The following is a 12,004-nucleotide window of genomic DNA, read 5'->3' as shown; positions in this document are numbered from 1 at the left end:
ACTCGTTAATTTGTTTCATTGGCAAGCGCTGTAATTGTCTATTTTTCTGTTTTTGGAATCACTAAATAAAATAAATAAATTTAAAAAGGGCTTGATTATTGTGCATCATTAACACTTTTCAGATATCTAGAGGTCTGTATCATATCTCCCCCTGCACCCCTTCTCTTCCAAGGTGTACATATTCAGATCCTTCAGCCTCTCCTCTCAAGTCTTCCAATGCTGAGCCCACACCATTCTGGTCGCTCTTCTTTGGACCCCCTCTATCCTGACTTTATTCTTTTTGAGATACAGGCACCAGTATTGAACACAGTACTCCAGGTAAGGCCTCAACAAGGACCTGTACAGGAGCATCATCACCTCTTTTATCTTACTGGTAAGGGGGAATACAAATTCCTGGAAGAGAGCAGCATGACAGGCATAACTCTTAAGACCAACAGTACCTTCAACCTAATTTCTCATCTGATGCATAGTTAACTATATCTAAACATAACAAATAAATGCTACTATATGGAATTTTATTTGGTCAAAACCATTTCTAATTGTCAAATTCCATAACAAGGTCCCCCATAAGTGCTACAGGGGGCCACTGAATGGTGCATTTAGCAACACAGTGACAATTCAGGCTACACTGGCCAGCAGCTCAAAGTCTACAAAGCAGCTATAACCACACTGGTGGAAAATGATCCCCGAATCAATTAAGCAGGATACTTCACTTGGAATACATATCCAGCGCAGCTCACTGCTTCAACAACAGGGGGGAATGACGTAAAGAGGATTTATATTCAGACAACCAACAAGGACTGAATTGCACAGGCAGGGTAAACAAACAGTAGTAGCTTGCTTATTACAGTGGTTACTACCCCAAACCAATTAGCTAGATACTTCACTTAGATGCAGCTCCAGCACTGCTGTCTGCATCGATAGTGGGGGTGGAAGGGAATTGGAACCAAAAAGTTACCAATAAGGGCCCTGAACTCAGCGGTCAGAGTAACAGATAAGTATGAAAACAAATAGGTGGGAAAGCTTGCTGGGCAGACTGGATGGGCCGTTTGGTCTTCTTCTGCCGTCACTTCTATGTTTCTGTTTCTATTTAAATCACATATTTTTTTAAGTTTATTAGATAATGCCTCAGTTCTCACACTCTAACAGCCCACTCACCAATCTAAACAGAACCATCTAGAACAAATATATTTTTATAGAAATACCCCACTTTGAATACTGTGTCAATGACTTTCACCCCATAATAAGCTCTCATAACTATTGTTGGCTTTCATTTTATTGCACACAGTAAGTCTGGAAAATGTAGAGTTGCACTACCCTCACAAGGTGAGGTGTGGCAATCTTAAAAAGAAATTCAGCTTTAAAACTAAATCATACTGACTCTTCATAATTCTCAACAAATAGTCTTCTGTTTCCTTTTAAGAAAAAAAAAATAAAGAGGGCTGTTTCTATGAAAGAAACCACTTTAAATATGCGCCGAGGAGGAGACATCGTTCAGAAGTTAGTGAATGTCACAGAAAGGAAGGTCCCTGGGTTCTAACTGCAGCTCTGCTATTGAGTATCTAACCTTGCGCAACTAATTTTACTGAGGTATGTAACCCTAACAGGATAATAATCTTGCATTTATTCCAGGGACTACGCTGTCAACCATTGAAAAAAAAAAAGGTGATATTCAGAAAACTCCAACAGGGGGTGCGTACAGTTTTCCAGAACATTGGACTTTTACTGTTGGTTTGTTTTTTTTATAGAAGGGTCTGCACACAGACCCGGCTTTTTGCCAGTTTTTCCATTGTAGGGCATAGAGTAGAGCAGTTAAGGTTTGCCAAAGACTTCAAAACCCCTTACCATAACAGCACACTACTTCACAACAAGTGACATTTGTGCTCATCATTGCTGATCCTCGTTCACGTAAGTTTTCACCAAACAAAGTTGGTCCATAAAAAAAAAAAAAACAGCAAAAACAAAACCCCCCCAAAATTACAACTTGCTGTTATTGGAACACAAGACAAGACATGCATTTCGCAAAGCACATTAGGGGGTTTTCCCTCTTGATCTGCTGGCTGAGACACTGTGGGCAAAAGACGAGCCAGAACAGAGTTTTTACCTCTCGTTTGTGTGCTATTTTTCCTATTCATTATTAAGTCCTTTGGTATGGTAGCACAGCAGGCATGAAAGCAGGATCCTTTGGACACAGTTTTATTCTGAATCACCGTAAAAGTAGGAAAAAAAAAACCCCTCCAAAATACTTTTCCATAAAATGATTGCTGGGACAACCCTTAAGAGTCGGTTTTAAAGAGTGGGCAAATACAGTACAGCAATTTTTGTAAACCTTTTAGCTTGTATAGTTCTTTATTTATGCCTTTACCTTGGGGCAAATGTACGTCTTTGACAACGCATGCACTATTCCAAAATTGTGAAGTTGTCAATCCAGCTAAAAAAATAATGCAGTCTGTACATACTTTTAGCTGGACTAAGGCGTTGGGAATTCTCAGGCAAGTCAATTTACCCAACCAAACTACTATTTATCTGGGTAAATGGCTTTAGAAAAATACCCCCCTTAAATTAATTGCTATAATAAAAGAAAGCAAGCCACTGATCTTGCACTTACACATTTACAAGGTTTATTTGGAGCGAGGAGAGGCAGGGGGAACGATTCTTTGCTCAGTCCTTGAACCTGACCTTTATCATGCTCCAGACTATTCAGAATACTGCTCATTAAAAAAAAAAAAAAAAAAAAGAAAGGCTTTTCTCCCCTGGACACTGTGAATCAGGCCCTTAACAGATCAATGTGGACCCGACTGTTTCTCAAAGTAACTCAGAACAAAACATCTTTTGGGGCCAGACGCTGCTTTGACTGTGCCATCCTGTCAGGTAGGATGGCAGCTAACAGTACTGATGTCACACAAGAAGTCACTATTCTTACACATAAGACACAATTTTGTTTCTTTGGTGGGGGGAAACCCATCCTGTGTCTTTCTGCCCTTCTCCTATTTGGTTAAAAGGAAGAATTTAACAAAAATAATAAATATAAAAGTACTCTTGGCTAAGTTTAAAAATGCACCTACAGGATTGCATTTATAGTTGCAGGACACATTCTCCTGGACCATTGTTGCTTCAAAGCACACAAATCCATGGGCCACCGCTGTTATTTTCAAAACCTACACTGCATGCTTTTCACATCTATTTCATTGTGTTAAAAAAAAAAATAAATATATATATATATCTCATTCCAGTAGCACTTCCGCTCATTTCCAGCACCGATAAAGATGCCGCTGCACTGGCCATGATGTCGAACACATTGCTTAGCAACTGACCTTGTTGTCACCAACCAACCATAGCATGCTATTCAGCCAAATGTCTAATCAAGATAACCATGCTCACCAAATACTCGTTTCAGCAAGAATATATATATATATATTTTTTTTTTTTTTAGGGCCTCGTATACTGTTGGATTCAAACTATTTATGAGGCTAGTATGTGGTCATCTACTGAGGTCTTACTGGAAAAACCATTAGTGGCAATTTTATGCCACTAATCTGGGTTCTTTCAGCCACCGATGCCTTACGATTGTACACAGTTTGAATCAGGCCCTGACGATCAACCTAGCAGCCCAGGAAAGTAACAACTTTAATAAATTAGACCCTCAGAATGGTGTTTTTCTTAATTTTATGGCTCAAACCCCTTCAGTGAACTGGACCCTAGAGTTCTCAGCCTTGCTGTGTCTTCAATCATTCTACTTACATTTATTCAAGTCTACACTTTTTCCCTCTTAACAAGTGGATTCAGTCTTTTCTAATCAATACTGAGGCAAGAGTCTGTGTATCAACAAAAAAAAAACAAACAAAAAAAAACCTCTGGAATTTGCTTTTCCACTGCAGTGCATAATCTGGAAAAAAGTAGAAAGATGATCCTGAAGTACAGGGGGCGCTGGTGAGCAGGGGGGCATCAAGCTCAAAACATGGGCTGCTGGGCATTAGGACCGATTAATATCGAGAGGATCTTGACACGAGGATAAGTGCGATTATGTGTTTACTGATTTTTAGGATCACTGCCAATTCCGCTTTCAGCCCTTAGCTTCTGGCTACTGGTTTCGTTGTAGCTGATCCAGTGCTTCACTTCCTCAGGGAACTCAGGGGACTCCACCTGATGGGAGAGAGAGAGAGAGGCAAGAAAGAGTCAAAGGCTATAAACTGCATCCTCCCCCCCCCGCTGGCCACTTCCTCTACTGTACTTATATTAATCTTCCAAGTTACAAATTCTCTGCCTCTGCAACACCTCTGAACGCCTTCAAGTCTGTCGACAATTCTCTATTTGCCCATTTCCTCCCTCAACTCATTTCCTTCCCTTTTATGTATTTGATTTATATTCTGACCTTCAGAGACTTCAAAGTGGATTACATTCAGGTACAGGAAGGTATTTTCTAGGGATGTGCATTCGTTTTCCCCAAATTAGGCAATGTCAACGAAATTGCCTAATTCAGAATGGACGGGAGAACCGAAAAAGATTTAATACATACATATACACACAATTTTTTTTAACTTTGTAAAAAAGTAATTTTTTGACATTTGTGTGTCAAGTTATGCAACTTTAGAAGAGAAAAAGGGATCTTAGTAATTGGTGCTGGAGGGACAGAGGAAGGGATAGGAGATCTCAGAAGAGGGACATGAAGAAGGGATCTCAGGCAAAACAGTGGGATAAGGGATAGTGGAAGACATCACTTTTCACATCACTCTCCCAGACATCAATCTTCTCTCTCATTCTTTTCAATACCTTCACTCCAGTCCTCTCACTCTCTCTCCAAACCACTCTATCCACTATTCATGCAGTACAGCCTCTCCAATTCCTTCACTTGTACCTTAAAGCACCTCCAATCCTCCCCCCCCCACATAGTCCCTTTCAATTAACTCTGCACCCCATACACTCCCTCTCCATTCAATCCTTTAAATCCCTTCACACTCTCTTCCGCTAACTTACCTCTCACTCCTCCTGCCCCCTGCACTTCTCACTCACTCGCCCTCTCCTGCAATCTCAGATTCCTTCACTCACCTCCAATTTGCCCAGCACCCCTCACTCTCCCCACAACCTGAGATGCCCTCACTTACACTTCCCTCCATTCCTACACCTCACTCGCTCTCACCTCCCTCCCATTGCTTCTATCCTTAGTCCTCTCTCTTCATTGCTTTCCCTATCCCAAGATGGTATCTCTCACCCCTACATCTGAAGGACACACACACACACCTTCTTTCAATTAACCTCCCCCCACTATCTTCTCAGCCTACTGCACACTCATCCCCCTCTTTCATACAAACTCAGATTTCATGATCATTCACAATCCTTCTCCAGCTCCACTTTCATAAACTACCAGCTCCTCTTTCACATTCCATCCCTTGGCCCCAGATACTTTCATAGCCCCCCCCCCACAAAAAAAAAAATCCCTCCCACCATTTTAGTTTCTCTTTAACCCCACCCCCAAACAACCCCCACCCTGCTCCTTCTCTTCCAGACCCTCCAAAAAAAAAAAAAAAAATCATCCCGTCACTCCACCTTCCTGTGCAGAGACAAAAGCTGCAGCCGTTGCCTCTGCACACAAAGGGGGAGGCCAAAGTTAAACGCATTGCTCCTTTTGTCTCCCTAGTCTGGATTGGCCCCTAATATCTGATAATTTTGCAGGGTGAGGTGGATTTGCCGCCTGTCCGGCAGCCTTGGAATCACAGGGGGCCCTGATTACAGTGTCATTTTTTTTTGTTTGAATCTTTTTATTAATAGCAAAAACAGGATACAACAGAAAAATAACAATATAACAAATGTCAATAATTCCGGCACGACCGCCTACCTTAATCTAGTAAGCCGAATGAGTTACAGCCGGAATATCCACTATACGTCAAAATATAAAACCGTAACAGTTATGTTAAATTATACTAACAAATTTCTATACTTCAGTTTAACAGGTACATTTCAAGATATTCCCCAACCAGGACATCATCTAGTGCACTAGATCCTGAGTACAGACATATTTTAACACTTTTGAACAATGACTCTCATCTTTATCCACTAGCATATCTTGCTATTATTGATTTTTCAACTTTTATTTATACATACTAAGCAGACTTATAATTCTTATACTTCTTATCTTCCCCCCTCCCCCCAAATCTTCCCCCGAAATGCTATAATAAGTAGTAATTGACCTCCCCCCCCCCATCAAAACCTTGACACTCATATTACATTTATATATTTACCTGTACATTTAGATACATGTACATTTAGATATACATATACATACCAAGAGATAGATTGACCTATTTCTATGGAATCTGGACCCCCACAAAGCCACCACCCCCGTCATCCGGCGTAGTAAAGGAAACCTTTCGGTTAAACTAGTGAACCATACTCCCCGGACCACAAGCGTCCTCCTCCGCTTCCCAACCATCAGTCTCTTCCAAGTCCGATAGCCAACATTACTTCTCAGCTGTTTGCCCGAGCTTCCTCCTTCAACGAAGGGAGAGATGAAATAGCTTCTTCAGGCAGTGAATTCACATAGTCTTGCCATATATTAAGAGTTCTATCTCGATGTTTTGCAGATTTCTGTCGCGCTGATAAGTATTCATAATGCAATGTCTGTTGTAGTTTGTGTTTCCACACCATCCTGTAACGAGGAGCTGGATTTATCCATTGATTCAGTAAAGTGTCCAACGCTATAAGTATCATTTTATGCAGAAATTGAATTCGGCATTTACTTAAGGGATTGTCCATATAGTTCACCAGTCCAAAAAGCCAAATCCGCGGTTCCAGGCGGACAGTGATTCCCCATATCGTAAATAACAGGGTTTGTAGGTGCTGCCAAAAGGCTTGCACAATGTCACATGCCCAGAAGTTATGATAGTAGTCCGGATTTTGAGCTCCACACCTAGAACAGTCCTGATTAGTCGTCAGTCCCATACGGAAAGCCACCACTTGGGAATAATATGCTTGATAATAAAATTTATATTGTTTGTCTCTCAAGATCACATTCTCACATATGGTAGGTATTCGTTGAAAACAGCCTTTAATGTCGTCCTGGGTAATAGGTTCCAGCAACACTTTATTCCACTTGTGTAGGACATTCGAAAAAACTGGCAATAATGTTAACTGCTGTAATGCTGAGTAGTACTGCGAGCATGTGACTCGTTTTTCCAGAGGACCCTTAAGGAATAGGAGGAGTTGATAAGAGCGAATAAAGGATATGTCATTATGTAATTGCCCCTGAATGAAATGTCTCAATTGTAAGTAGCCATAGAAGTCCGTGTATGGAAGCTGGTAACGATTTTGAAGTTCCTGGAAGCTGTGAACATACGTCGACTCTGCATCATAATGTAACATTTGTGAAATATTTTTAAGGCCTAAATTGGCCCATCTGGTGAATAGGAAATGTTCCCCTCCTGGTGGAAATGCGGGATTGCCCGTTATTGATTGACAAACCATGTTCTCCGGACGTACTTGATGGAATTTACAGACAAGTTTCCACATGGAGCGTAAAGGACGGATGAGTATACTGGTGATGCAAAAGGATGGAAGCGCCGTGGGAGATCCCTGCAACACTGCTCCCGGCGAGAATGGGTGCAACCAATGCTTTATAAATCTTATAGGTGAACAGTAATCTGTAACAAGAATCCAGTCGCGGATATGTCGGAGTAAACTAGTGTAGTTGTACAATCTCAAATTAGGACAGTTTAAGCCCCCGATATTTTTTGGCCTCATTAAAACCTTCAAAGGGATCCTTGCCCGTTTGCCAGACCATAAACAGCGGTTCAACGCTTTTTCTATCTCCGCCACATCTTGTGCTCTGAGCCATATAGGCACCATACTGAATAGATATAGCCACTTTGATATTTCCATCATCTTTATTAATAATATTTTTCCAGACAGAGATAGTGGTAAAGTATGCCATGTTTTTAATTTCTGTAACAGTTTCTGCTTAAGGGGTATAACATTTAGGGAATAAATGTCCTTCGGGTGGGCTGGTATATAAATTCCCAGGTATTTTAGTGCTCCGGTAACCCATTTTAAAGGGAAATGACCTGGCCAGGTGGACTGTAAAGTTCCGCTTACATCCAGAGCTTCAGACTTGTCTACATTAATCTTTAAGCCTGCAAATCGTCCAAAAGTTCGTTGTATGTTGAGTACATGCGGAAGAGCTTGGGTTGGGTTTGTGAGATAGACTAACATGTCATCCGCAAATGCAGCTATTACAAAATCCTCTTCCCCTATTTTCTGTCCTTGCAATTCAGGTGCTTGAGCTAATTTGCGGAGCAGGGGATCCAAAGAGAGAATGTACAAAATCGGTGACAATGGGCACCCCTGCCTAACTCCCCGCTGAATCCTAACTTCATTAGAAAGAGAGTCATTTGCCATAATATATGATTTGGGGAGTTTGTAGAGAATGGATGTAGCTTGAATCAACTGCTCTGGGAAACCAAAACGCTTCATTACAGAGAACATATAGTCCCAAGAAACACGATCAAAAGCTTTCTCCGAGTCGAATCCCACTACCATAGCCTGCTGTTGTAGCCGATGCGACGTTTCTAAAGCTGTTATCAAACGAAAAACGTGAGCTCCTGCATTCCTGCCCCCTACAAAGCCAGCCTGAAAGGGAGAAATCAAATGAGGCAGGACTGCCCCTATTCGGATGGCGATAATTCTTGCATATAACTTCAGATCTGTATTCAGCAGTGATATTGGTCTGTAAGACGCTGCTTGTTGAATATCTTTTCCTGGTTTAGGTAATACCGTAATAAAGGCGTCGTTAAAGGTAGCCGGAAAGCCAGCTCCCAGCCACGCATTATTAAAGAACAACGCAAGTTTATCAACCATACTAGCGCTCAGTATCTTATAATACTCCACAGGGAATCCATCGGGACCTGGCGACTTGTTACATTTTCCTGTTTTTAACACTCCCGCAATTTCCCCCACAGAGATGGGACGTATCAGCATCTCTTTTTGGACGTCAGTAAGGTGTGGCAGACGTATATCTGAAAAGAATGCCTCCTCGTCTATTTGATTCCCTTCTCTGTCTTCCTGATAAAGGGATTCATAAAATTGTCGAAGCGTTTCAAGTACATCCGCTGTTTTGGTCACATAATTGCCTGTGTTAGTTTTCAAACCAGTAATATAAGTTTTCTTCCGTTTAATAGCCACCAATCTGGATAATAGCTTGCTCGATTTGTTGCCATGTCGATAAAAATAATGCTCGGATGTCTGTAGAGCTTTCTGTGCTCGAAGATGTAAATGCGCATTGAGCGAGTGAACACATGCCCAATATGTCGCCTTATGGGAGGCAGAAGGACACACTGCAAGCTGTTGTTTTGCCTGCTGCAGTTGAGTTTCTAGCTGTAATATAGTATGATTGAGTTGCTTACTTTTTTTTATAGTATAAGCAATTATCTCGCCTCTCATAACAACTTTTCCAGTTTCCCAGAACAAAGAAGGGTCATTCAGATGTTGGTGATTATTCTCCTGAAATTCCTTCCATTTAGTACGTATATATTCATGAAATTCCACATCTTTCATCAGATGACCTGGGAGTCGCCACGTTTTTCTCCCGGTGTGCCTCAAAGTGACCCAAAGATCTAGCCATATGGCTGCGTGATCTGCCACTACAATGGCTCCTATTTCTGCTGATTCCACTTGAGGAAATAAACGGTCAGATAAAAGTATGTAGTCTATTCGCGATAGAGTACTATGAGCTCGAGAGACATGAGTGTATTCTCTTGTCGTGGGATTCAGTATCCGCCATGGGTCAACAAGGCCCAGGTGCTTTCTGAGTAGTGTAACACCAGATGAGGCAGAGGAACGAAATCCTTTAGGTATTTGGGATTTATCCAGTTGAGCATCAAAAATACTATTCATATCCCCAACCACTAGCAGTTCTCCTTGAGCGTTAGCAAGAATTAAAGAGATCAGTTTAGAGAAGAATAGTGCATCTGGCACATTGGGGGCATAAATGTTGCATAGAGTTATTTGCTTACCCGCTAAAGTGCCCTGTATGAGAATATAGCGACCATTTGGATCCTGTATCTCCTTTGTTACCTGTAAGGGAGTATTTTTATTTACTAGTATTGCCACCCCCCCTTTCCTGCCCGCCGCCGGAGAATAGTAGCAGTCTGAAATCCATTCCCTACGCAACTTTGCACTTTCCTTCTCTGATAGATGCGTTTCTTGTATGCATGCGAGGTTGGCTTTTAAGCGCTGAAGGTGTTGCAGTATCTTTTTCCTTTTTACAGGGGTACCTAAGCCATCAACGTTCCAGGAAATGATCCTGTATTTACCCAGGGTGTGTCCATTTTAATTCCAGGCCGTGAAAAACTTCAGTACATATAAAGGAAAGAGTTGCAGACCCCCAGCCTAGCCCGCAACCCCCCTTCTTCCTTAGATTTTCCAAAACAGATAAATCACATCGCTTGATATAAACCACAATCATATAGTGTCTTCCCTTCCCACTCCCCCATCGATCATAACCCATCCCCTACCCTTTACCCAGAAAAAAATAACTATTCCCTAAGTACAACTTACAGACAAAGAGCCCTCTCTGTCTGAAGTGCTAGAGACCACGTTCTGGAGCGTTCCCGCTCCCCAGCCAACTGTAGAACAACTTTGGGCTAATTTTATTAGAACAGGGAATCCATCGCAGTCGTATTCATTTTGAAATGTGTTGATGTCATGCTGTTACTCCAGTACGGAGAATACATTTAGCTTTCTTATTTGTGCAGAATCAGACATATCTTATGCCTTGTCGCTAAGGGCATTCACATATTTGTGCGCTGCTTCTGGTGTCTCAAAAGTTCGTCCTTTTCCCCCATCCCAGATTTTCAAGATGGCCGGAAACTGAACTGCAAATTTTATTTGTTTATCTACCAACTTGGCACATACCGGGGAAAAAGCCCGTCGCTGCTGTGCAACCCGAGCAGAAAAATCCTGTGTAATTCGTACCTTGGTGCCTTGATAGAGAATTTCTTTAGTTTTCCTCGATGCTACCCAGTTTTTGACGATGCGCATAATTGAGAATTTTAGCTATCGCAATCCGAGGCCTCGGGTCTGCCTCTTTCCTCGTTCCCACTCTGTGGGCCCTTTCTATTACGACCTGATTTTTCAGTTCCGGCGCCCCCACCGCTTCAGGCAGCCATGCTTCCAAAAAGGCTTCCAGTCCTGATTGATCTACGGTTTCCGGCAAACCTAGAAAGCGTAAGTTAGATCTCCTTGCTCTATTTTCTAAATCGTCCAGTTTATTTTGGACCTCTGTCATCAGCTTTCCCTGCGATTCTACTTTCCCCGTATGCGCCGTCATCTCGTCCTCTAACACTGATACGCGTCCCTCCACGTGGTCAAGTCTGGGGCCTAATTCAGCGATCGCTTCTCTCACCTCAGTTAATTTCTCGGAAATACCGGCTAATTTTTCATCCAGCGTTGCCGCAATGATTGCCTTAATGTCCGCTGCCGTAACTGCTCCCACAGAAGGAGGATCGCCATCATTCGCTGCTGCCGCCGCCATTTTAGTCTCCGGCACGGACTTAGCTTTTTCCTTATCTTTTCTGGCAGTTTTTGAGGCCATGATCCCCGGTGAACGATTCATATAATTAACTATCGACATGTGCTAGTGATATGTAGCTACCGAGGAATGTCTGAGCCCTCGAAGATTTATTTCGCCGTTTGGTGTTGGCTGTGGAGCCGGGAGCCGAAGCAAAGCACGTCTGCCTCAGCTCATCCCCCCACGTGATCCCCTACAGTGTCATTTTATTATACTTCCTTAGTTACTAACAAAGGCTTTTAAAATTAAGCAATATGTAATTTTGCAAGACTTACAATTATCTGCTGAGGATACTTTGTCTTTAAAAGGCAAAATATATTACTACTTTAAAAACAGTAGTGTGAGCAAATATTTTTAAATAATTTAGCTGGAGTTTTAAATAAGAAAAAATGATCCCCTACCTACTTTTTCATTCTGTTTTTGGAATGTTCTTCTTACTCAGCCACT

At 41.9% G+C, this 12,004-nt stretch overlaps 1 protein-coding gene across 2 annotated transcripts in view; it reads right to left on the bottom strand.

Moving 5' to 3' along the window:
- THEM6 (thioesterase superfamily member 6) overlaps window positions 1-12,004 on the bottom strand; it is an 82,454-nt gene that overhangs the window by 47,534 nt on the left and 22,916 nt on the right. The window contains exon 2 of one of the 2 annotated variants that reach the window (XR_003854960.1): window positions 3,742-4,143. Coding sequence is in view for 1 of the 2 variants with exons in the window: in XM_029592140.1 (XP_029448000.1) it covers window positions 4,030-4,143 (114 nt within the window). In the remaining variant the exon portion in view is untranslated. Of the gene's footprint in view, window positions 1-1,020; window positions 4,144-12,004 lie in introns of those variants that run through there. The other variant, XM_029592140.1, reaches the window with a different exon arrangement.

This window comes from Rhinatrema bivittatum, chromosome 2, assembly GCF_901001135.1.
Source record: "Rhinatrema bivittatum chromosome 2, aRhiBiv1.1, whole genome shotgun sequence".
Classification (NCBI taxonomy): Eukaryota; Metazoa; Chordata; class Amphibia; order Gymnophiona; family Rhinatrematidae; genus Rhinatrema; species Rhinatrema bivittatum.
The sequence above is the reverse complement of the archived record's forward strand: the minus strand, read 5'-3'. Positions and strand labels throughout refer to the sequence as shown.